The sequence below is a fragment of the Ambystoma mexicanum genome, chromosome 9 (assembly GCF_040938575.1).
Source record: "Ambystoma mexicanum isolate Mex_15411 chromosome 9, UKY_AmexF1_1, whole genome shotgun sequence".
In the NCBI taxonomy this organism is placed as follows: domain Eukaryota; kingdom Metazoa; phylum Chordata; class Amphibia; order Caudata; family Ambystomatidae; genus Ambystoma; species Ambystoma mexicanum.
Genome location: NC_090931.1, coordinates 5,071,294 through 5,098,170, shown reverse-complemented (window position 1 = coordinate 5,098,170; position 26,877 = coordinate 5,071,294). Strand labels below are relative to the sequence as shown.

General features: G+C 52.9%; 1 protein-coding gene across 1 annotated transcript in view; it reads right to left on the bottom strand.

The window, feature by feature from the left end:
- Nucleotides 1-385: 385 nt before the first annotated feature.
- CHEK1 (checkpoint kinase 1) overlaps nucleotides 386-26,877 on the bottom strand; it is a 256,498-nt gene continuing 230,006 nt past the window's right edge. Inside the window, exons 11-13 of the mRNA XM_069614070.1 lie at nucleotides 12,578-12,709; nucleotides 11,869-11,970; nucleotides 386-1,581 (exon numbers count right to left, since the gene is read on the bottom strand). Coding sequence (XP_069470171.1) covers nucleotides 1,486-1,581; nucleotides 11,869-11,970; nucleotides 12,578-12,709 — 330 coding nt within the window. The 3' untranslated portion in view covers nucleotides 386-1,485. The remainder of the gene's footprint in view (nucleotides 1,582-11,868; nucleotides 11,971-12,577; nucleotides 12,710-26,877) is intronic.

Below are 26,877 nucleotides of genomic sequence, written 5' to 3'. Positions count from 1 at the left end.
TGGACATGCTAAAGCCTAGCCAGGCTTACCCCAAGTGTGGGCCGAAATGATCCTTAACGCCCAGAGGCAGCATGCAAGCGGGCTGCCGTGGGACAGTCCACAGCTAATACCGCCTCATCGCCACCTCAGCAACAGCCACCTTGCTGCCATCCTCCAAGCAACCCATCCTACTGCCAAGGCGTTAATAGGGCGCCACACACTCCCAGATTACAATGTAAGCTTTAGCTTTCAGCAGTACAATGTTCAATGTAGTGGGTTAACAAGCGCCAAACAGCATTCTCCTAACTAGGGAGCGCAGGGGGGGGAGGGGGAGGGGCAACATTCCTCTCCCTAAAAAAGAATAAAGCCACAATTCGAGAGCATTTCACAAAAATAAAAACAGAAAACTGTTTGAACATTTTTTTAATTTTACGTAAGACAAAATATTTTTTTTTTCAAATTACAAATCTTTTAATTTCGCATGACATCCACTAGTCTGAATCACAGCCACAGCCGCAGCCTTGCTTTTGCCTGGCGTCCGACCACCAGCGGGGGCGCGCACAGTCCCCCAGCGGGGGCGCGCACAGTCCCCCAGCGGGGGCGCGCACGGGCCCTTTCTCGGGAGCGGCCCAGGTGGCGGCGAGGAAGTTACCCGCAATTTCTTCTGCAACGTCACAGGCCCGGCAGTGAGGAATGTGTGTGAACACTAAAAGGACTGGCGAGTGCAGGCAGTTCATGGGCTGCTGGTCATTGAATACTAAAATGCTTGGTGAAAAATAAGATTTAGGAAATAAATCGGACAACAGATGGTTTAAATACTGTAGGACGTCAACATCACGTGGTTTCTTTTCTAACAAGCGAATAATTACGAAAACAAACTACTTGTGAAAAACTGTCAATGCACGCTACTCTCCAAAAACGTGATTTTAAAAAAAATCAAATTAAAATAAAGCAGACTACATAGTTCTCATAGTGTCCCCCTGAACTGCAAAGGCGTGCACGACGACGGCGTCACACAATGTAAAGGACACGTAGCTGCACTGCAACAAAGCACGGAATGTGTGATAAAAACTGTGCGTTCTCCAGGAAGGCTCAACCATACAGGGTGGGCACTACCATAAAGGTGGGGCGACTAAAAGTCTACATGCCAACATTCCTGGAGCCCACATTCATGTACCCACCAAAGGTGCATTAGGAGACAGAAGCCGGGGATGTGCGCTGGAGAGTAACCCTCGCCATGCTGTGCAGTAGCAATGCTGCCCGGGCACATTCCTGGCATTCTTCAAATACTCTGCCCCCAGTCCCCGGCATCAGACCACTCACAAAACCAGTTTACGAGGTTATGCAACTAAATGCCACAAAACAGCCCGCGGCGGCTGCTGACACTCAAGTCAGAGTGGCAAAGGCGGCAGCTGCCCCGGGGCCAGCCGGGCGGGTTCCATGTCCAGGGCCGGTCCGTGCAGCAGCTTCACAGCCATCCTTTCCCGCCCCCCCCCCCCCCCGGGCTCAGGTGGCAGGGAGGGGGTTCTTGTGGCTGCTGACAATGTCGCTCAGTTTCCCTTTTATCTTCAGGAAATGTCGCTTGAATTCCAGCCCATCGCCCTAAGGAACACAACAGGACAGTGTAAGGCAACACAATGCGCCGTGGATATGCAGACAACACATTCTGACACACCAGTGCTAGGGAGGGGGGGGGGGGGGGTAGGGCAGTTGGATCTCGGGAGGGGGGGAACAAAGGTCACCCTGAATCAATAGCACAACAGGACAGTGTAAGGCAACACAATCCGCTGTGGCTATGCAGATAACACATACTGAATACTGACACGTGCTGGGGGGAGAGAAAAAAGGTCACCTGGAAGCAATACTTTGCTGGAGGCGTTTACAATACACTCAGGGAGCTGAACCTCAGCATGCCCCCACACTCTTAGAAAGATCAGGTTACAGAGGAACAAGTTACTTACCAACTGGTAACGTTCTTTCGATTGGAAGTTCCTCCAACGTATTCCACATCTTTAACATGTAATGGCGGCAGCTGTGTACTTCGGTTACTTTTTTGGCAGAGGGTGTCCTGTGTCTATGGCGTCGGGTCGATGTCCTTTTAAGGCTTCAGTCGTGGGCGACGTCACCGGATGTTATAAATAAGACACAAGGCGCCCGTAGCCTCAGTTTATGATATGATATGATATGATATGATATTTGTAACGCGCCTATACACAAGTGTTTCAAGGCGCGACGAGGCAGGGAGGGAGGGAAACAAGGGGAAGACAGACAAACGATCCTACTAGGCCAGGTGTCATTCAGATCGCGCAAGTGCAGAGGTAAGGGGAAAAGGAGAAAGTGCAGGGGGAGGAGGTGGGGGGGAAGTGCGGTACAAGGTAAGTAGCGTAAAAATAAATAAATAATAAATAATAAATAAAAGGGCCAGCTGGTGGCAAGTGCGAGGTAAGTGCAGAGCAAGTGCTGGGAAGGGGGCTGTAGGGATGCAGTGACAGTCCCACAGTGCAGGGGGAGCCAGGGAGGCAGTGCAAGTGGAGAGTGGCTGGGACCTGGACCGAGGTCGCTGAGAGTGGCTCAGACGCAGGTTTAGTGCAGAATTCAGTGGGGAGTTAAGCAGGTTTAGCAGGGGAGAGGGAGAGAGAAGGCAGAAGCGAAGAGGAAGGTTTTGAGGTGCTTCCGGAACCGGAGATGGTTCTCCTCAAGTTTCAGGGAGGCAGGAAGGCTGTTCCAGAGGGAGGCCCCTGCTGCGGAGAGAGATCTACCCCCAGCTCGTTGCTTCGAGAAGCGGCTGACCATGAGGGAGTTGGAGAAGGATGAGCGAAGGGCTCGTGAAGGAAGATATTTAGGAAGAGAGAGTTGAAGGTATTTAGGCCCCAGGCCCCAGAAGGCCTTGTGGACAATGCAGAGGGTTTTGAACTTAATCCTCGCAGCCACTGGGAGCCAGTGAAGAGATTTCAGTCCTGGAGAGATACGGTCCCTGGGCTTGAGGCCAAGGACAAGTCTCGCAGTTCTGTTCTGGATAAGTTGCAGAGGGCGGAGAGTGGAGGCAGGCAGATTAAGATAGAGGCTGTTACAGTAGTCCAGCCTTGAGAGAACCAGGGCTCGGGAGACAGTGAGCTTCTGGGGGAAGGAGAGGAAGGGAAGAATACCTCTGAGGAGGTGCAGCTGGTAGTGTGACTTCTTAGAGACGTCAGATATATGAGGAGAGAAGGAGAGTGTGGAGTCGAAGATGACCCCAAGGTTTTTAGCCTTGCAGGTAGGGGCAGGAAGGGGGCCAAGGGAGGCCGGCCAGAGAGCTGCAGGGAAGGAGGGAGTGGGTGTGCCGATGAGTAGAATCTCAGTCTTACTGGCGTTAAGGCAGAGGTCATTGGCGGCACACCATTCCTGGATAGCAGACAGACAGTCGGAGATGAGGGAAGGAGAGGAGGAGGCCGAGGGTAGCCTGAAAATGAGCTGGGTATCGTCCGCATAGCACTGGAAGTAGGGGCAGAGAGCGGCGATGCGGTGGGCAAGGAGTGCCAGATACTGGTTGAAAAGCCAGGGAGAGAGGTTGGATCCCTGGGGGACACCACAGGTGGAGAAAAAGATGTCAGAGAGGAAGGAGCCCATTTGGACCTGGGAGGGTCGACCGGAAAGGAAAGAGGACAGCCATGCCAGAGCCTGACCAGTGATACCCAGGTTATCACGGAGACGGTTGAGCAGGATGGCATGGTTGACAGTGTCAAAGGCAGAGGAGAGATCGAGCAGAATGAGAACACAGGGAGTGTTGGAATCGAGGTTCAGGAGCAGGTCCTCACGGATGTTCAGGAGAGCAGTTTCCGTGCTTCGGGCCGCTCTGAAGCCGGATTGATGGTCATGAAGATTACCAACAGATTCAGCATGGAGGTTAAGCTGGGAGATGGCCAGTTTCTCCAGGAGCTTGCCCAGGAAGGGAGTGATGGAGATTGGGCGATAGTTGGCCGGGCAGGAGGGGTCGGAGGAGGGTTTCTTGAGGAGGGGGTGCACAAGGGAGTGCTTGAGGGGGGATGGGAAGACTCCAGAGGCGAATGAGTGGTTGCAAAAGGCAGCCAAGGCAGGAGCCAGGGAGTCGATGTGGTCCTTGATGGTTTTGGAGGAACAGGGGTGAACCTGTTTAGACGAGGCTTTCATAGATCGGACTTGTCTGGAAACCTCATCAGCAGAAAAAGGTGGAAAAGCAGAGAAGGAGGGCGGAGGGGAGGCTGCAAGAGAGCAAGAGGAAGAGCCGGGAAGAGAGGGAGGGAGGAGAGAGGAGGAGAGCGAGGACAGGATGTCCTGAGTTTTTGAGATGAAGTGCGAGGCCAGTGCGGTGCAGAGGGCCTGGGAGGGGACAGGAGAGGTAGAGACTGCAGCAGGGTTGGCCAGCTCCTTGCAGATTTTAAAGAGTTCGGCCGAGTTGTTAGATGCCTCAGAGATGCGGGCTTGGATAAGGGCTCTCTTCTTGGTGAGAACGGAGAGCCGGTATTGCCTTTGGAGCAGGCGGCAGGCCAGTTTGTCAGAGGATGAGCATGAAGCACGCCATTTCCTCTCTGCCACCCTGCACTTGCGTTTTAGGGTGACGAGATCCGAGTCATACCAGGAGTTACATTTGGCTTTGGGCTTCAGGCGGATTCTCATGACGGGGGCAAGGATATCGAGAGTATCAGATATAGAGGAATAGAGGATGGAGAGGGCTGTGTCAGGGTGGGAGTCAGCCGAGGGGGGAGGAGGGGGCGAGAAGGTAGCAGCGAAAGCCTCAACTGACACGCGCTTCATGGGTCGGATGACCGAGAAGGTGGGTGGCAATGACGAGGGTGGCTTTGCCTGTGGGGTAGGGAGGGAGAGGTGGGAGGATAGGAGAAAGTGATCACTCCAGGAGAGAGGAGTGGAGAGAGGGAGGGAGAGGGGAAGGTCAGAAGAGATCAGAGCATCAAGAGTGTGCCCTGCAGAGTGAGTAGGCCCAGACGGGAGGATAGAGAGTGAGAGAGAGTTGCAGAGTTCGCGAAAGAGACCAGTGGGGGGACAGGAGGCATCGAGGTGGATGTTGAAGTCACCGAGAAAGAGGAGTTGGGTGGTTGAGGACAGGAGTGAGGAGGAGAGGTCAGCCCACTCAGAGAGGAAGGATGAAATTTGACCAGGTGGCCGATAGATAGTAGCCACGGTAAGGGAATGGCTAGGAGAGAGAGAGAGTCGGCAGACAAGACATTCAAAAGAGGAGTAGGTCTGCGTAGGAGTGACAGTGGCAGGAATCCACTCAGGGAAGATAAGGGCAACACCACCCCCTGAGCGGTTTGGCCTAGGCATGGAGAGGATCTTGTAGCCGTCAGGTAGGAGTGTGTCGAAGCTGGTGGCAGAGCTGGCAGTGAACCATGTCTCAGTGAGACCGAGGACGTCGAGGTCCAGTTCCTCAAGAAGGCGACAGATATCAGAGGAGTGCTTGATGGCAGAGCGAGAATTTAGAGTGGCAATGTGGAGAAGGTTGCCACCCTTGAAAAACTTCCGGGGAGGGGTACAGATCAGAGGTGCGCCCTGCGGAGGTGTTAGAGAAGGAGTTGAAGAGGGAGCAAGAGAAGGGGCAGGGAGGGAGGGGAGAGGCAAGGTAGCCGAGGACAGAGGAGGGGGGACAGCGGGAGCGGAGAGGAAGTTGATGAGGCGTGGGAAGCGTCTATCAAAGAGGTGAAGGTTGGCCTGCGGGCCTTGGACCAAGACGGTCCCGTTAGCATAGACATTAATGATGGCCTTAGAGGAGTGGAAAGGGGCCAAGAGGACATCCCAACGGGTGCCACCATTAATGGGAGAGGAGGAGAAAGGAGAGAGCACAGCGACCATGTGAGGGGTCCATAGGTCAGGTGAAGGCACGAAAAAGAGAATGTCAGTAAGAGTTTCCCTGGAGCAGGCGCTCGTGTAGGTGTCAGCGATAGGGAGGCCTGGGTTGGAGACCAGGATGTCCTTTTTAAACTTTTTCCTACCAGATTTAGTGAGGAGAGCAGGATAGTCAATAGAGAAGCAGTTAGAGTAGATAGGCGAGATAGAGAGCACCATGGAGAAGGAGGGGAGGCGGATGACACGAGTATGCAGACAGGAAGTGAGTGGAGGGCACTAGTTTACCACAGTGCAGAGCAGAGAGTAATGCGTAATAGGTCAGGGCCACCTAAGTTTGAGAATCCTGCGAGGGGAGAGAAGCACCCTAGTTTACCAATAAAATGGAATAGGGGGGGCGAGGCATCATGCGGATGAGGTGAACAAGGTGAGGAGGGGTGGGCCGGAGAACAGGTGGAACTGGCGCCTGGCGTCCCCTGCGGACACCTGCAGACACACAGGGAGCCGCACTGTAGGAGTCGCTTATGTTTTTTCCTCCATAACGTGTGACCTGCACATATCCAATGCCTGCTTGACTGCACATAGCCTTGCTGAAACGTAAACTGCAATCGCATAGGAAATTCTTCAGAGGGGCAGGTTGGGAGGGCGATGTGGAATACGTTGGAGGAACATCCAATCGAAAGAACGTTACCAGTTGGTAAGTAACTTGTTCTTCGAATGGATTGTGTCCTCCAACGTACTCCACATCTTTGACAGACTCCCAAAGCAGTACCGGAAATGGAGGAGGGAAAAGAATTTAGAGTACCCAATCAGAAGGCGGAATAAAGAACCGCCTTACCAAAGGCCATATCTTAAACATTACTCCCAGGATACAATCCATGGTCATCAAAGGTGTGAATAGAAGCCCATGTGGCTGCATCACAACTATTTCTTATAGGAACTCCCCGCTGCAGGGCTGTGAAAGTAGCCACTCCCCTAGTGGAATGAGCTCTCAACCCTTCAGGTGGGTCCTTGCCCACCAATCGGTAACACTCCGTAATGGTGAGGATAATCCACCTGGACAAGGTCTGCTTGGTAACAGCCTGGCAAAAACGGTGACCAACATACCCCACAAAGAGTTGATCATCCACTCTGATCCTGGACATCTGAGAAATATAAAAGCTCAGAGCTCTCCTAGGGTCCAACCTATGGAGCCGCTCCTCTTCCTTGCCAGGATGAGGAGAAGGAGAAGGATAGAAAGAAGGAAGAACTACTTTCTGGCTCAAATTAAATTCAGACATTAGCTTAGGTAGAAAGGAAGGACAAACCCTCAGTACAACCCTATCCTTGTGAAACAGTAAAGGGTGGCTTAGGTGAAAGTGCCTGCAATTCACTCACTGCGAGGGAAGCGTGCAACACTAGTCCCCTCCGGTTACCAAAACGGCTCTCCCTTCATCAGGTTCCCCTCGTTGGCCCACCACAAAAGATCATGGGAGACCGAGAGTGGAATCTGAACGGGATCCGACATCTTGCCTGAGAACTGCGACCACTGCATCTTGAGAACCCACTGCAGGGATCTCATCCTTAGTCTGGCCTCTGGCACCAGAAAAATGCAGGCTGCCATGAGGCCGAGCAACCTTAAGAATTTGAAAGCCGCGAGACTCTGGGCCTGTTGAAACATGTCCACCATCTGCACAATGTGATGAGACCTCACCTTGGGAGGCGAGCACTTCCCCAAGGACGTGTCCAACAGAGCCGGATGTACTGGAGCTGTTGGGAAGGTGTCAGATGCGACTTCTTGAAATTGAGGGAGAAGCCCAGGCTGTGGAGGGAGCGGCAAGTGTGACTGAGGTGTTCCAATGCTTGCTCGGGAGAACGCGCACGGATCAGCCAGTCATCCAGGTATGGGTAGACGTGAATCCCCCCTCCTCCTTCGACTAAGATATACTGCCACCACCATCATGAGCTTGGTGAAGACCCTCAGGGAAGAGGTCAATCGAAACGGCAGGACGCAAAACTGAACGCGCGAGTCACCAGCTTCAAACCTCAGGCACTTCCTGTGCTTGGGATGAATCAGCACATGAAAATAAGCATCCTGTAGGTCCAGATACACCAACCAATCCTGAAGTTGAAGGGCCTGGAGGACTTGAGAAAGAGTGACCATCTTGAACTTGTCCATCCTGAGAAGTTTGTTCAACCAACTCAATTCCAGGATGGGTCTTAATCCCCTATCTTTCTTTGGGATCAAAAAATAAGGGGGGGGGGGATACTATCCCTTGTTCCTCTCCGCTACAGGCACCAGTTCTATTGCGCCTTTCGCTAGCAGGGTCAAGATTTCCTGTACAAGGAGCAGAGCTGGAAGCTACAAAGAGATTCCCTTGTGGATTGTCATGAGGCCGCTTTAGGAAGGGAAGGCAGTAGCCGTGGGAGATTGTATCCAGAACCCAGGCATCCAAAGAAATGGCTCGCCATTCTTCGGGATGCTGAGGCAAGTCTGCCCCCATCCGGCGAACCATGGGACATGGCCTCATGACTGTTTTGAAGCGGTTGTGGCAGCTGCCCGAGCGGCTTTTGCACCTCTATTTCCCCAGCCACCACGGGTACTCTTATGCTGACCCCTTTGACTGGCAGCCCCTCTCGTGCTACCAAGGGAGGAGTAAAACAAAAAGAGTCCCCCCTCCATTGCTGTCCCCTAGGACGAAAAGGCGGAGGTTGACGCACAGCGGCGCTTAAAGATTTTACCGCAGCTTTCGAGGCCTGCAACCTCAAGGCTCTCAGCCTTGCTGCCAAACAAATGCACGCCACCAAAGGGCATGTTCAAAAGACAGCCTTGCACATCCGTAGCAAAACCAGACTTCTGCAACCACGCAAAGCTGCGTATAATGGTGCTCGCAGCCATGGACCGGCTAACACTGTCGGCCGTGTCCAAATCCGACTGAAGAGATTCACACATGGCAACCTTGCATCTTGTACGAGAGCAAGCAACCCATCCCTTTCTTTCCCCTCGGGAATACGCTCAGCCGCAAGAGAAACAGTTCCACAGAGTGTGTGAAAATCTTGCCAAGGCACAAGTGGAGTTGGCTGATTTGAGCGCCATACTCACCGCAGAAAACACCTTGCGTGCCCATCCGTCGAAGCATTTGTCGTCCCCATCAGGAGGGATGGTAGGGTACGCCGCCTGCCTCGAGAGGTGGCCGTTGCCACATGAACCACCAAATTTCGGGAGTGGGGCGAGAGGAAAGGTAGCTGGGGTCGCTACCGGAAGGGTAGTATTTTTTAACTGCCGGAAGAGATTCCGGGGCCTGCCAAGCAGCCGCCACCCTTTTCTGCAAGGTCAAATGAAATAGCAACACCGGGTCAGAGGACAGACCTTGATCCAAAATCAACTCCTCCTCCTCCAAGTCCTGTCTCGGAACAGCCGATGGTCTGGAGTCCAAAACAGGCCTTACAGACTTGGAATTAGCCTTCCTTGGAGGATCCACAGTACCAGGGATCTCTGACGGTAAATTTCAGCCAAAAGGCCCCGAAGGCGCCAATCGCTTCAGTGTCGACGTCAACAAGGGCGCTGACGGCGCAGATGGCTGATACAAAGGCAAAGCTTCGACGTCCATATACGACAGACACTTGAACCCTTAGCAGGTTTCTGTGGAATGACTGGGGACGAGGACCGAGACCTGGAAGCACTTCTCTTGCGACCATCCTGAGCCTTGTCTGAACGGGACCTCAAAGGTACCCGATGAGGATCGCGTCGAGGACCCGAGCCCGAAGGCGTGCGAGCCACGGATTGAGACTGTTCTTTGCCGGCTTCATTAGAAGGCGCAGACAGAACTGTGCCCTGCGATTAGAAAATCGGCAACATCTGCTCCCTAAAGGCAGCCCATTCCTCCGGAGTCGAGGACTTAGTTGGACAAGCCACTTTCCTTGCGGTGCCATCCTTCGAGGACGACGGGGAAGGCGACCGGTGATGGCGCTTCCTAGAATGCCGAGACGAGGAGGACAAATGGCGGGAACCACTCCGGGACTCCTTCCAAGGCAGAGTCACCCCTCGAATAGTCAGTGGACATACCCTTGGACTTGGATTTACGGGACTTACTGGGGTTCAAACCCCTACCTACCTGAAGCTTTCCCTTACGCTCCCCCAAGGCCTTAGCAGTTAGCGACTGGCATTTGGAACAGTCGTCAGTGTTGTGACTCTCACCCAAGCACCACAAACAAATGCGATGCAGGTCGGTAATCGACATTTTCGACTTGCAGTCGCGGCAAGTCTTGAAGCCAGACCGCAGAGTCGGAGGGGTTGAAGAAGAAGACATTCACGAAGAATACACAAGGTGCGCCAAGTCTCCGAAGCAAACACATTTGCGGAAAAAACAGAACTGATGCTACGGGCGCCGTGAGTCCTATTTATAACATCCGGTGATGTCGTCCTCGACGGAGACCTCCGAGGGACATCAACCCGATGCCATCGACGCAGGACACCCTCTGCCGGAAGAGCTTCCAAAGTACATAGCTGTGGACATTACATGTCAAAGATGTGGACTAGGTTAGAGGACACAATCCATTCAAAGCAGCAGTTTAGGAGTGGCGCCATGGGGACCACCAACACCACCCCACAAGATCAACACCATGGACTTACCAGCGATCCATAGGCAGGAAACAGACCTTCAGCAGTAGCTTGCCCCAACCAAAGCAGCAATCCCATGACCAGTACCCCTGCAATCTCAGCACGAGGACACTCCATTCTTGCTCCGCTTACACATGGAAGGCCCATGGCTCAGTCTGACACCCCTTCTCTTCATCCTGCATACAGAGCAGTTCAGTGGAGGAGGTAGTCACCCCAAGAATAGCCTTCTCCTTCCAGAGGATGGGATGCCCTCCCCCCTCCAGCTGCCAATACATCGCCACATCTGGCAAAGTCTCAGCCTTCACTCGATGCTGTGCTCGGCACCATGGCTCCCCACTCACCCACTACCCAGCAAAGCCCAGACAATGCCCAGGCAGCCCTGCGCTGTGTGTGAAGCAACAGTGCGAGAAGCCTGGGCGGACCTACCAGACGAGCTCACAAAAACCACAGGTCTAGCATTCATAAAAAAGAAAGAACAAGTACTGATTTTAAGAAGTTTATAATTGTATGCAGCATCAGTACCTTTTAAGAATCGCAACAGCAAGAGTAATGAACTGCTGCGATGAAAGCGCACCCTGAGGATATTTAGGGGTACTAGTGAAGAGAAGGGGGTCACCTCACCATTACAACCAATACTAAAAGGAACTGGAGACTGAGCCGCCCAGTTAGCAAAGTGAATATTTCATTGAGCCGTTTCCTTCGGTGCTAAATTCAAGTCGACCAATCAACAAGTGTCTAACCTACCGTACACTGGTCAACGAGACCGAAGGGGCATCCAGAGATGCGAGTGAAAACTAGGATTTCTACAATACCCTTAACGAAGGATGGGTGATTTGCCAAAGAAGGCAGGGGATATTCTGCACCACGTGCAAATGTTGCCAACTGACAGTGAAAAGGTCCGCTGCCTACCCTATCACACAGGGAAGCACTGGGCCAACCTTCGAGAGCCGCTGTCTAGCAGATCACACAGGGAAGCGCTGCCTAGCATATCCCACAGGGAAGCACTGGGCCAACCTTCGAGAGCCGCTGTCTAGCATATCACAGAGGGAAGCACTGGGCACACCTTAGAGAGCCGCTGCCTAGCATATTGCCCAGGGAAGCACTGGGCACACCTTCGAGAGCTACTGTCTAGCATATATGATAGGTTATTTATAACATGCTTAAAAGCGCAGACCTGGGGATCAAACCTGTGTTGCTTAGTGTCATCTTGCTTCCAAGGCGAGTATGTTGCTTCTGAGCTATCCTCCCGGTACTAAGCGTACCTTCGAGAGTCGCGCTGTGCTTCCCTGTGTGGTCTAGCATACCACACAGGGAAGCACTGGGAGTACTTTTGAGAGCCGCTGTCTAGCATATCACACAGGGAAGCACAGGGCGTACCTTCGAGAGATGCTGCCTAGCATATCGCACAGGGAAGCACTGGGCGTACCTTCGAGAGACGCTGCCTAGCATACCACACAGGGAAGCACTGGGCCTACCTTCGAGAGCCGGAAGTCCACAAGGATCTTCTGGTCCATTTCCACCAGGTTGACCTTGAAGATTAGTTTGTTGTTTCTTCGGTCTGTGGTTGATACGGTCATCTTTTACAGGAAGAAAAAGAAAAAAAAAAACACAGACCTGTTTATTTTGTATTCAAAGAAAAGTATCACAATCTTACATCACAGTCAAACTAGTTTCCTAAAGTGCCGGTTTAAAAAAAAAAATACAGTTAAAAGTGGCCGATTTGAGGGCGCTGCCAGGACATCCTCACGCTCCGCTTTGAAGAGACCACATCGAGCAAGTTCGTTATTCCCAAAACTGCGAGAACTTCTGAGGAAGCCAAGTGACACAGAACTCATTACTCACCTTACAGAAGACTCTGCAACATAAACCATAAACGCACAGCTCCAGGGAATCACAAAAACCCATGACCAATTCACCCCACAACCCTTCTTCAGACCTACAGCAACAATCTCACATTTCTCAGGAGCACCTACACAAATCTCTGCTTGCCAATGCAGCAGACCACTCCTGCCACCACTCAAAACGGTCCCTTCTCCAGAGGAGTTCACTACAAACCTCAGCAGCTCCACCAGACGGAGCAGGAGGCTTGAAAGGTTCTCCCACACACGAAGCAAGCCCACAAAGTCGCCTCTGTCCCGTGCACATCGAGTCCAATCACTGGGCGCACGCAGCCATTCAACCCACCTGGTTTGCGCAGCTTCTCTTCCAAGTGTAGCCCATGTTCTCACAGACGTCCTTCAAGCTGCTGTACGATCGGTCTGCATCCAGCTTCGTAAAGAAACGAGTGAGTCTCTTCACCAATCGATGCCAGGGGTTCTGAAAAACAAAAAACACCTCGTTATCAATCCTACATACACAAGCCAATACACATATCGTCCCCACTTCTGACTAATGACATTTTAGTGCATTGTGGACTCAACAGAGGAATATATAATTGCGAATTTGTCCTGGATGCTTAGGAACGTCTCGCTGCAAAGTTCCGCCTCTTTGACCTGCACAGCACTCCCTGCTCTTTCACTAGGCTTGCCTGCTATAAACATCTATCCATGGGTTACGAAGGAGACAGGGGTGCAGTGCAAATTAACTGCACGGAAAATAAGCTCGCCCTGCTACCAGCAAGCAGCATTCAGGCCATGAGAGAAGAGGACCTGTACTTCCAGAGTTCACACAGGGTGGTGCATGCAGACATGGTAACTACACGCAGTGTGGGGCTGGGAATTTAACAGGTGAAATCACGCCTCAATAAAGGGAACCAACACGTCAGGATTTGGTCACTTCCTTACACGTGAAGGACCCTGGGAGGGCACAGGTCACCTGTCTGAGCAAACAGTTGCTCCAAATGTCTGCAGAGAGCCACCATCCCTCCTCCACCTGATAAAGGATTGGGAGAGCGGAGTCAACACCACAAAGGTCTGCATCAACAGCTACTGAATGGAAGAACGACTTCTGTCTAAATGTGCTGAGGAAGGAGCCCACAGTACAGGGCGGCGTAGAGGCAAAGATAAAACCATGCTTGTGAATTTGAACCGGCAACGAGGTGGGAGAGAAGTGATGAGCCCCGATGAAGAACCTGGGGAGAACCAACCACCTCCCCCAAAATAAAGGTTTGCTAGCGGGGACCAGCCTTCTATGCTCGTAAATACATTACTGGACTATAACAACTAGAGCCGAGAGGAGTGGCCTAAGTGCAGGTGAACTGCTGCATCATCTACACCGGACTCCAAATCTCCGACCGGCAGCAAGTGCAGCCAATCAAACCTTGGAGCAGCACCAAGCCACACGCACTTCAAGGCTTCAGAAGTCTGAACTGCTCATGCAGGCCTTTGGCGGAGAAGTGGGAGGCATCCACCGGTAAATCAAAGCAGATCCCATATGTGAAGAAATTAAATACAGTGCAATCTTCCCTTTACTCACAGATGACCCTTCCCGCTGCACCTCTCGGGATCCGCCCCTTCCCGCTGCACCTCTCGGGATCTGTAGTATTAAAGCACAGTTTTGCTTTAAGGCCTTATATGTGGAGAAGAACATGGCCTCATTAGGATCAGTTGTTGCTGTCCATCTGGCAATGCCTTAATGATCCCTTCCATGGCGCGCTTCTGGATCCCACCGCTGCCACCAAATTATGTAAGAAGAGAGAATAGCTTGGATGCCTGAACTCAAAAAATGTCTTTATTGACATAAGACAAAGAAAAACAAAAGAAGTTCCTCGTTTTGTACTTCCAGACTTTAAACAGTCCTGTGCAGACGTGGTCTGCTGTACTTCTTGTAATGAGGATGGATGAGCTTGCTTCTGACCCTAGTCTTCATCTGCCCAGTGGTGCTCCGTGGCTGCTCTCTCCATGTCCAATCTGTTCTGCAACAGAACAGAGAAAAACTCATTCGTCTTTCTTTAGTATCAGCCTTATATCGGGGCTTGTGTGCAGTTAGCCAATCAGGAGTGTTTTTACTCTGTATGTTACAAAACACACCCAAGCTTCGCCCCCTTCTTTCTGTAACAAAGGCTTCCATAATGCCTCTCCAGGTGACACCGGCAACGTGCGACTCATGCCGATTTCGGCATACCGGCTACTGCAGGATACCGGAGGTACGTGTGTTAATGATAGAGTGCACTCTTTTGTTGTGCTAGGCCAACGGTGCTGCGTCTGTTAGCGGACACCATTCCGAGGCACGGGGTTAGGTTCACGTGATTAGCTTCGCCATCTTGGGCCCGGGAAGGCTTTGGCGCATCCTGACCTGCTTCTTTCCCAGAGACGGCTCTGCCGGCTGCTGGGTCGTTATCTTCCATGTGGCTTTCCTTCGGCGTCTGCCGCGGCTGTGGCTTTTCCGTCTGTTTCTGTACCGGTACCGGGAAAATACTTCCCACGGCCCCACCATTCGCCTTCGCCAGCCACAGTTACCCTTTCTCTGGCATCAGGGTCGCTTGGGCCAACCACCCTATTGAGGTCCTCACCACTGTAGCCCTCACACATAGGTTCGAATGGAGCCCCATGAGCCTAGTGAACTCCACATTGAGTTCCCATGCCGGGGCCGGAGTCTTCACTAACAAACGAGCTGAACAGTCCCTTGATTAACTCCTTGACCTTGCCTCCTTGTGGTGCAACCACAGAGAAGACCGTCCCGGAGATCTGGTGTAGCAGGAGATAGCTGCAGATGAATCTTGATGGAGGCGTGAGCTAGCCCCGATTTAGCCAATGACTGTAGATATGGCAATACCTGAGGGGCTGTGACCCTCAGAGGGTTAATCTTCTGTGAACGGCACCAAACAGTAAAGCGCTTTTATTTGGGTCTGTAGCATTTTAAGGTAGAGGACACCCTGGCCTTGGCGCAAATCTCTTTGCAGTTCGCCGGAACATAGTAGCCACTAAATTCAAACGCTGCAGAAGCAAGGCATTCAGGTTCAGCGACCCTGGGTCATGGTGCAGAATTGTGCCTCCTTCCCTGGCAAGAAGATCTGCGACTACTGGAAGTTTGACTGGAGGGGAAGCCGACATGCTGAGAAGGTCCGGGTACCAGATCAGCCTTGGCCACGCTGGTGCGATGAGGATCATCTTGCACAGGTACCTCCTGAGTTGATGGATTACTCGAAGTAGTAACGGCAAAGGAGGGAACGCATACAGAAACAGGCCTTCCCAAGGGAATGAGAATGCGTCCTCCATGCTCGCCGGCTGGAGAAATCTGCTGGTGAACCTCTGGTACTTGTTGGTTTATTTCTAATGCGCACCAGACCCAGGGGTAACGGGGCACCGCAATAAGAAAATGCAAAGCTTGCATATTTACAAGAATGATCAGAGTAGGGCATATAAAGTTACAAGTATAGTCATAATAAGACAAATACAGATAAGGTCACAGAAGGCATAGGACATAAATACAAGAGTCAAAATTAAGCAGGTTATGTACAGGTAGGACATCAAGGCAAATGTTGCAATGTAGTAGGGCTAGGTAGAGAGCCTCGGCGAAGGTAATTCAGTGGAACAATCTAGTGGTCAATAGAATTAAGCAGGTTCCAAAGTTTCTAAGCTTTCACAGGAAAGCTATTACCGCCAATTTTTGTGAGTCTGAATCGCGGTACCATACGGCAGTTTGCGTTGCTGGCTCTCGTGGGTCTAATAGACGTTCTTCTGTTTAGTCTGTCTACAAGGTAGCTAGGGGCAGCATTGTTTAGTGATTTGTGGGTGAGGCTTTGTCCGTTGAGTGCTTGGCGTTCGTCGCCATCGCTAGGTGAAACGGAACGAGGAACATCCCTTTGGACGACGGCTCAGTGCCATTAAGTCCTGCGCCGCTTTGGAGAGCGCTGGGGATCTGGTTCCCCCCGTTTCCGGATGTAAAACATTGTGGTGTTATGGTCTGTGAAGACCCTCACCACTTTGCCCTTGAGGGATGGCAGGAGCGACTTGTGGGCCCAAAACTCTGCCCATAGTTCCAGGACGTTGATGTATAAGGTCTTCTCCTCTGGCAGCCACAGGCCTCTGGTGTGTAGACATCTGGTGTGGGCTCCCCATCCTTCCAGGGAAGCGTCCATCGTGACCACCTCCTGTTACGGGGGCGGGGGGCTTGGAAATCCATGCCCCTGGCGATATTGGAGCACACGCCCACCACCTTATTGCTTGACGGAACTCCACGTCGAGCGTGATCCTGTCCTGGAAGCCTCCAGACACCTGGACCCAACGGGCGTTGAGGAACTAGTTTAGAGTGCGTATCGGCAACTTGCAGAGCCGGATCAGGTATATGCATGACTACATCAAGCAGAGTAGGGATTTGATGGTCCTCACTGTGGCGACCATCAGTGACAACAGCCGTTGCACTTTGCCTAGGATGGCCGATATCCTACCCTCCGATGGTGACGCCAGGCAGGCCAACGTGTCGAAGTCCGGTGATATTTGAGGTCACCTTCGTTGGAACTCTAGTGTGTGTCCATGGGCGAGAGCGTCCAGCACCCAACGGTCGGTGGAGACGATCTTCCACATGCAGACGAAGTTCACCAGCCGGCCTCCCACCAGGGTGCACAGGTGAGGGCTCGATGTCCTGGCTGGTTCAATCTTGCTTGGAGGTCGACGGGCCGCCTTGTGGTCCCTGACGATGACGGTGTCCACCCCCGAAGGCCTTGGAGCGACCCCCGTTGGCTTCCTGGGTTGAGGAGCAGGAGGGCTGGCAGTAGGAGGAGGAGCCCCCGCCGAAACCCTTCGAAGACCGGCTAGACTTCCCTCCTGAGGAACAAAACGGACAGTCATCGTAGCGTGCCAAGGACACGGGCCATCTCTGTGTCCATCTCGATGGCCTGGAGGGATTCATCCACAGCCTTCCCGAACAGGTTGTCCCCGTAAAAGGGCATGGCCAAAACCCTTGTCTGGACTTCTTGCCTAAAGTTGGTGGCCTTGAGCCAGCCACAACGGCGAAGGCAAACGCTGTTTTCCATATGGCGGAACCCCGAGTTCACAATGTCCAGGGCCACCGTGATGGCGCGGTACGACACCACCTCGCTGTCATGCACTCACCTATGAGGTGTGGTAGTAGGAATCCCTACGCCTTTAGAACGGCGGCCAAGCCGTTCTATACCAAATGGAGACTGTTCTCCAAACTTCCTGTTAAACGTTACTGAAGCTGCATTGAATCACATGGTTTAGTCACGTGCCTAGGGCACGTATTTAGGTCATTTTCTCAGAACACTAGTCGCTTCTGATTAAGCTTTTCCTGCGTTCCGTGCGGTCATCCCGAACGGAATTCCTTGGCGTTTGCGGAGTATCCTGTTGCCAAGTTGGACTTTGTTTTCCCCGCGGCTGTTCCTGGCTACTCCTTTGTACTCACCAGCTTAAGCGACTCGAGTGCTTTCCTAAGCACTTCCTATATTAGACGCTGCGGATTCCCTGCCGTCTGCGTCGGCTTTCCTCAAGTGCTTTCTTAAAACACAATTCATTTTCGTGGCGGCTTCCCTGCCGTCCGCGTTCCCTTCTGGTTGCATTCCTCGTGGTTGCCTGCTTCCATGTGAAAGAATCGCGGCGGCTTCCCTGCCGTCTGCATTCCCTGCTTGCTCATCGGCGTTACCTGCAACTCCTCGTGGTCGCCTGCTCCACATGAAAGAATCAGGCGGTGTGCAGTTCCCAGTCTACGAGCCTGAGGTGGCTTCCTACGATAACGGCTACCTCTTCCCGCCTATACTTCAAGCTGCAGTTTATCCTCCACAGGAGCTGTTCTTTTCTTTTTACTTCTCTTTATTGGCAAGAAGTAGTAGCTGGCACGTTACAGGTTACAACACACATTACATATTTGAAGCTTGAATGATGATGCTCAGATTCTACAGAAGGTCACATATGTTCATGAAAGCAAGTTAATCACAATAGAGCCATTCATCGTATAGTTTGATCAATCCCATGATCAGGAGATGAGGGAGAAGACAGAAGCTCCAGATCCACCTTGAGATTCAGGTAGCTACAGAACTCTGTCCATATATTTTTAGGTCGAGCAGTCCTAGGCAACATGTTGATGTAGTCCTCACAAGTTTGTGTCCATGTAAGGGCTCTCAACCACATTTCTAGTGAAGGGGGGGGATCTGCGCTTCCAACATTGCAGGATGCATTTCTTGGCCACTATCACTGCCACATTCAGAAATCTAGCAACCCTTTTCACCTCAGTCCCCTCCCATATCCCGAACAGTAGAGACAGGGGGTCAGGGTCAACACGGAACCCCACCATCTCAGAGAGGGCCCCAAGCACCACCTCCCAGAACGGGGCCAGTGCCCCACACAACCAGAACATGTGAGCGTGGTCAGCATCGCTGGATCTACATCTCTGGCAGGGGTGGGAGTGATCCCGTGCACATTTCCCAACCGCGTAAGGAGTGAAGTACAGGCGATTGAGTAACTTATATTGAACACATCTAACTCTGGAATTGAGGGAAACCTTGCGAGTATGCATGCACATTTGGTTCCACATGGCATCAGTGATGTCTAACCCCAGGTCACGGCTCCACGCATCCCGAACAGTGTGGGGGAGGGGGATTTATTCTACAGCTCGCGCCATCAACATTTTATAGAGGGCGGAGACAATGCCCCTACCCCCTGCGGAGTTCGCAATGTAGCAGATATCGGGGGACTCCGGGGGTTCATTCGGATACGAGGGCCACATGTCTTGGACTGCCGCCCTGAGACGAAAGTATTGCAGCAGCTCCAGTGAGGACCTGGAGTGCCCTGGCTTCCATGTATGTGGGGTGATAAATTTCCCATCGGGGAACAAGTCGGAGAATGACCTGTATCCCAGGTCCGACCAGTGACGCATAAGAAGCTTATCTTGTGTGGGGGTGAGGCCCGGGAACAACCACAAGGGAAGCCATTTGTAATACGGGGGGGAGCCAGAGCCAGCCAGCAGAACCTGTCGCCACGCCCCGATTGTGGAGGCCACTGGGTCGGCAGGGGCGTCAGAGCGATACGCGTGGAAAAGGATCAGGGACATATTTACCTCCCCAGTCGCAAGGATCTCGAGCTTAACATGCGGGGGCGGGTCCTAGTGGTGGTACCAGTATGTAGCGTGCTGGGTTTGAGCGGCTATCCAATACTGGGTAAGATCAGGTGCATTGAAGCCACCCTTCTCATAGGGTAGAGTCATATGTTGCCACTTCCTTCACACGGCACCAGAATGCCATAGAAAGTGGGCACACCCTGCATGCAAGTCAGCAAAGTATTTTTTCCTGGGCCAGAGTGGAACGTTAGCAAATATATATAGGAGCTTAAGAACTATGATCATTTTTATTAGGGACAGCCTCCCTGCTAGTGAGAGGGGGAGGTTACACCATCTTTTCATCCTGACCTCAGCATATTGCGCGGTAGCCCCATAGTTATCAGCCAATAAAGAGGATTTCGAGAGGGACACCTGAACCCCCAAATATTTAATGCCCTCAGGGGCCCATTTGAGCGGAAATTCGCATGAAGGTTGGGAAGTTGCGGGTGTGAGGGGAAAAATTTCTGATTTTGTGTAATTTATGGTGAAGCCCGAGAATGTGCCAATTTTGATTATTTCACGAATGATCGGGTCGAGATGGACCGAAGGGTCTCGAATGTAAAGAAGCACATCGTCAGCATAAAGTGATATCATTTCGGGGGTGTCCCGTAGACGTATCCCTTTATGTGTGTGGTTGTCTCTTATACTATCCGCCATGGGCACGATAGCCATCGCGAACAGTGGAGAAAATGGGCATCCCTGGCGTGTCCCTCTTTGGAGGGTGAAGGGAGCTGACAGACGAGTTAACCAGGACTCTGGCCACGGGGTCAGTATATAGCAGTTCAATGCAGGACAGCATGTATGGGCCGATCCCCATCTTCTCCAGCACCGCCCACAGGTACTGCCACGAGACCATGTCGAACGCTTTTTGGGCGTCTAGTGTCACAGCAACCGCGTTGGCTTTGGGGTCAATCCTAGAGATGACATTGAACAGACGTCGAATGTTTAAGGCAGTGGAACGGGCAGGGACAAAACCACTCTGGTCAGGGTGGATTAAATATTTCATGATGGGGAGGAACCTATTTGCTATGATTATGGCGAAAATTTTGGTATCGGTATTAATGAGGGACAGAGGTCTGTAGGAGCCACACTCATCAGGAAGTTTACCCGTCTTGGGGAGCACGGTGATGATAGCCTCAAGCAGGGTCTGGGGAAGGGTAGCAAGACGCAGCGACTCATCCCACACCTCGTGAAGCCGTGGGGCAAGAAGGGCAACGTGCTCCTGATAGAACTCGGCGGTTAGGCCGTCTGGACCGGGTGCTTTTCCTTTAGGAACAGCCGAGATCACAGCGACAATCTCATCAAGGGTGAAGGGTGTATCTAGTTGTTCTTTAGTGGCTAGAGATATACGGGACATTGGGATGCGGTCTAGGAGGGAGTTCAGGTCTTGTGGGCTATGCTCTCGTTGCTGGGCATAAAGGGTTGCATAAAAATCAGCAAAGGTCTCAAGAATGGGCCGATCGGACCAATGGCACACTCCGTCATTGTCGATACTATCGATCCGGCCTCTGCCTCCCTTGGTGCGGGCAAGACGGGCAAGGGTACGACCCGGCCTCTCCCCCTCGCCATACTTCCGGGCCGCAACGGGTCGGGCAAGGTATCTTATCTCACTGAGGGCAAGGGACTCGAACGCTTCTAGTTCAGTATGTATCTGTGCAAGCTCGGGTGGAGAGGGGGTGGTAGCGTTCTCACGCTGTAGCTCCTTAAGTCTGGATTCAGAACGGCGCAAAGAGTTTCTAATGTCTTTCAGGACCCCAGCCTCCCTGGAGCTACACATGCCTCTGATGAACACTTTAAATGCCTCCCATCTCACCCCATCTGTTGTATTGTGGCGTTTGTTATTATCAAAAAACTAGCTGATATCTGCCAGGATGTCGGCCCTGAAGACAATATCATGCAGTGCCTCTGATATAGTTAGAGTGATGGGGGAGGGCCGGGTGCAAAGCTATGTCCAATGTGATCAAGGAATGGTCGGATAATGTGCGCAGCAGAATTTGTGTGGTAAGTGTTTTGCCCATGAGCCCAGCAGAGAAGGAAAATATCAATCCTGGAATGACTGTCATGGGCAGAGGAGTAGAATGTAAACTCTTTAGACATTGGATTGAGCGCTCTCCAGGCATCTACCAGACCGGCAGTGAGCATGTGTGCATGGAGGCGGCGAGCGGCCCTGGACATTATTCTGGGCGCAGCTCCGGATCCGTCCAGTTTGGAGTCTCGAATGAGATTCATGCCCCCCCCCCCAGATAATGGGAACCCCAACCTATCCTAGGAGGATGTCAAGAATGTGATAAAAAAAAATAAAAAAATCAGGTGCATCTATACTGGGGGCATATGTGTTGACCAGAAGGCATTCTGTATTAGCAAGGAAACAGTGGAGGATTACGTATCTACCCACAACATCGATATGGCTGGTGCGCAGGGAGAATTCCAAGGACTTGTGAATCAAGGTAAGGACACACCTGGACTGGGAGGAGTACACCGTGTAGTATTTGTTGGGTCCCCATGCCGGGGCGAGAAAGGACGAGAGGCGTGCGAGGGCGTGGGTTTCCTACAAGAGAAGTATTTTGACCCCATGCCTCTGAACATAAGCAGTAATCCTGCGTGCCTTCGTAAAGTTGCAGCGCCCTCTGACATTCCAAGACATTAGCCTAATAGCCATTCAGTAGCATTTTAGGGGGGATCCCAGTAACGTGTGACACAATTTGTTGAACAAGTGCCGGCCAACAACACAGTGGGCCGCTGCATTGCGCCATGAGCCACCACTACCTCACCATTTTTGTTATAACATCCCACAACTGTACCCCCGCCCTCCCTCACTGCCATCCACAACACAGCAGTGCCCAAAAACCCACCCAGAGATCCAAGGCGAGCGTGCCAAATCCAACAGGGCAAGGCTTGCCCACGCACCCAACTGGGGCGTAACCAGTGAACATAACAGGCCAAACTCGGCGTTGCAACTGCAGCGGGGGTCGCTGCTGCCGAGGGCCCGACTGAGATGATTGAACGGTGGAATACACCAAATAATGTACAGCGGTAACCATGTTAAGTTTAGAGGAGACACCATAGTAGAGTACGGTTAGCAGAGGGTATAGAAATTAAAGGATCACATGATCCGTGCAATACCCCGTATGACATACACCGTTATCCCATGTTGAGTTTCGGGAGACATCACAAAAAGTTACGACAAGCAATGAGTATATAGGACAGAGGATACATGGAATAGCAAGGAAAATGCAAATGACAGGCGTGCCATTGGATCAATAAGAGATGCAGGCATTGGGGCCAAGGCAGGCCATCTCAATCCTCCTACCCTGGGTCGTCCATCGGGCCTGGGACAGGAATATGGGACTCAATAAATTTCACTGCCTCCTCAGGGACCGTGAAAAAGTACAACTTATTGCGGTGGGTGAGCTTCAGCCTTGCAGGGAACAACATGGCGTATTCAACTTTCCTCTCCCTGAGCAATCTTTTCACACCATTGAATTATCTGCGCTCCATTTGGACGTTGACAGAGAAGTCGGGAAAGATGCGGATAGTCTGAGACTCAAGTTTCAGTTCACCCTTTTCTCGAGCCAAACGTAGGATATGATCCCTATCCCTGAAGCTGAGAACCTTCGCAGTAATTGGTCTAGGGAAGTCGCCCGGCTTGGGGCCAGTGCACGAGGAGCGCGTTCAATAGTGAAAAACGGGGAGAGTTTAGGATTACCCAGGAGATCTCTCAGGAAGGACTGGACGTTCCATTTTGCCCTTGAGTGCTGCCTCCGGAACCCCCACAATACGGATATTGTTCCTGCGGGATCTGGACTCTAAGTCGTCACACTTCGCCTTGACTTGCTTCATATCGCGCACCAAGTCCGAGACCGTGTTTTGGAGCACGTGTGCCTCCATCCTCGTTGGCCCCGATCCTGGTCTCGGCCTCAACCAGCCTAGCGCCATGCTGATCCAATTTGGTGCGTAGTGAGGCTACACTGGCGTTTATGTCATCTAATTTTTCATGAAATGACGCAAAGTTTTTGGCCATAGTCTCCATCAGTGTTATGAGGTCTGGCTGAGGGGAACAGGAGGGTGTGTCTGGATCGTCCTGAGGCAAGGCAGCCCCCCCTGCTCCTGTCTAGAGAGATTCTTGGCATATTTGTCCATCGCCCCGGTTTTGTTGGCCCTGCGTGCCTTACCTGACATGTTTGGAGACACAGCGAGACCTCAGAGGGCAGTTTTGTAGAATACACGCACCAGGGCTAAGGGCCGCCGGGGGCAAGATTTCCGAGAGGGGGCACAGCCTCCCAGGTCACATAGGACCCACCGCAGTATAGGGATTAGGGCGAGCTATACACTAGGCAGGAGTGTTGGAGGGCGAGAGTACCACTGTGCAGAAACAGGCAGTGCGTAGAATTGACAAAAGTGGCAGGGCAATGTGGAGGGGCTAGCGCCGAGAAAGGCACACCAGAGATCCAGTCAGGTCGCAGACGGACAGCACCCGCCAGGTAGGGCAGTGCGGACCCGAGACGCCCGGTGGGCGAGGAGCGCAGGCAGGTGGATGCACTATCTGGAGCGGCTGTGAGGGTGCCCCCAGAGGCAGGGTGATCGGGGAGAGGTCGGCACAGAGGAATGAGCAGAGCAATGCCATATAAGCCACCTGGGGGGTCGTGCAGGCTCAGCAGGGTTCAAGACACATAGTTCCAAGGAGACCAGGTAGCAAAGGAGGCAATTGTGGCCTGCGCAGGGGGGAGGCCACTACCCTCAGGATTGACAAGTTAGCAGCAGTCCCAGGCCCCACGCTCCTCACCTGTGGGCTTCAGAGTATTGAAGATGAAGGAGGCCGCGTCCGAGAACCCCAGGGAAGCCCCAACCAGGAGCAGCGGACAGCCCAAGAGGAACCAGCAGAGGAGGCGCACCGCTACCAGAGACCCAGGCCCCCCCAGCCTCAACCACAGGGTCCAGCGGAGAAGCCGCCAGGCAGATCAGGCCAGGTGTATTGGCCGTGGAGGACTGCTCCGGCGGGCCCCGCAGCGCGATGCGTGGAGAGTGGCGAGCGGAGGAGGAGCAGGATCCACCAGCCGCGGGAAAAGGCCAAGTGCAAGCGAGGAGGGAGGCCGCATAGGCAAACCGCCTGGGCCCAGCTACTGGGAAATCAAGCCAAGGCGATGGGGCGCCGGGCAGACGGGCGCAAGGGCGCGACACCAATGCGGAGCCGGGCCGAAGAGGGAGCAGGGCCGCTGCTCAGGCAGGAGACCACAGCGCAGGCGGTAGGAGGAGCCGGGCAGCCCGTAGTACCAGGACGGCCGTCTCCGGAGTACCACAAGGCGTCAGGGCCGCCGGTGGAAGACGCGGTCCACGAGACCCAGGGGGCTTCAGCTTCGAGAGACCCGGGCAGGAGCAGCCACCAATGCACCCGGGTATCCGCCGTCCACACGGGGGGGGGGGGGGTGTCGTCGGGGCTGGCCGCCCAGCCCGGTCCTAACAGACAGGTCGGGGAGTCGCAGCGGATGGCACTGGAACCAGGCACCAGCGGGGCCGGAAGGAGGAAGCACCGCTCCAGCGGCGAGCGGGGCCCGGCCCAGGGGCTGGGCGGGCGGGGAGGGAGTCCGGGCTGCTGTGCGAATGTCAGGATGCAGCGCAGCAGGGCAGCCAGCCGAGGCGGGGAGAGCCAGGGCCGCAGCCGGCCACGCAGCTAAGGAGGCCTCCGGCGAGCAGTACAGGAACAAGGCGGCCAGAGGTCCGATTCACGCCGCAAACATATCGGTAGGTAGGCAAGTAACCCAGCAGCACGATGCTCGCCGCCTCAACCACGGATGAGGGATAGAACCGCTGATTCAGGCGGATGAAAGCAGCCGGGCCACGGAGCAACAAAGCTAAGCAGCCATCTTGCAGACTGCTCAACAGCGCCCCCCGACAGGAGCTGTTCTAACCGCGGATGCGGGCTATTATCATTTAAGGTCTGAGACTGTAGTTCAGCATTCTATTATCTCATTCTACGTTACTGTTGGAGGACCGGAAGTTATATTAGTTATATTTGCTTCAGGAGGTGGAGCTGCTTTACAAACCAGAGGGTTTAAGTTTCGTTTCTTATGCTATATTATTTGAACTCATTAAGTCAAGGATGAATAACTGACTGCACCTGAGTGAGAACCTAACCAACTATCAGTTTACTTAAAACGTGCTGTGCATTGAACAATGAACGCTATCCAGACTGCACCATCCCGACTCTAGTGCGGCCCTCGCTCCGCCAGGGTTTAGATTCCCGCTAACCTTCATTTCCTTATCGTTGTTTCCTTTGCATCCATCTGGAAATTCCTGGTTCTTCACATTACTTCAAGTCATCTAATCAATTAAGGTTAGTGCAGATAATGGTGGTTATTAGGATAAGTCTGGCCAAGGTTCTATTACTTATCAAGTGTTTTTCTCATAACAGATTGGAGGCTGTGCTTAGTTATACATCCTTTCGAGTGATTCTTCACACTGGCTGTAAATACTTCAGACAGTGAGTGGAATCATTAGAAAGGATTCTTCCTTGAGGATTCATCACTAAAGGTTGCGAAGACCAACCAGGAGACTTCGTGTATCCTTTCTGCTCATATACATATCCTTTAAGGTTGTGGTTACTAGTGTATATTGGATGTCATGTCACTCGCCTTCTTGAAGGATCTCCAAAGCCTCTACCCGCTTGTCATCGGGGAGGAAGTCTAGGAGCACTGCCAGCTTAAACCACAGCTCCCGGTAGTATCTGGCCACGATCTCATGGGCAGTCTTGACCGTCGCCGATTAGATCACCTTTCCCCACCCATAGAATCCAATGTACTCCTCTTGTTGTCCGGAGGGGTGCAAGAAGAAGAAGACGCCAAATTCGACGATTTCTTCCTAGTGGCCGCCGAGACCACTGAGCCTGGCATCGGTTGAGAGCGCAAGCACTTGGGTGCCGATTCCAGCACCCTGTACTTTTTCTCCAGCACGTCTATTCGTTGGGGATGCCAAGGTGCCTATTAGAGCCAACCCTTCATCCCCATCATCATCCAGGAGCGGGATCGAAAGGAGGCTCTTCCTCTTCGCCTCTCGGTGCTGATATAAGAACCCTTCCTTCTTTTCCTCCGGGTGGTCCCCCATCCCGCCGCAGTCATCATCCATGCCCGTTGTCACCGTGACTGATTCCATCTTCCTTGGTGCAGCGGGTGGAGGGGGTCATAGGCATCCTCCTCTCGATCTCCGACACTAGCGTGTGGAGGGTCAAAATGATATCCAGTGAAAGATCTTTCGGAGGTACCTGGGGGGGGGGGGGGGGTGCGCTGGGCCCAAGGCCCTAGTCGCCCCGGGGCTCTTTATCCTCTCCATCGACGGTAGTCCCGTTGTGGGGAGATTCTCTGACATCCCCCCTCGTCGTCTCCTCCTCCATGGTTGGTGTGGATGGAAAAGATCTTGTACTCGTCGGGGCGAAGAAGTGTCCGTTCCTTGGAGGGCTTCACCGCCCCTTTCTTCGGGTCCTGAGGGGTCGGTGTTGGGCTGAG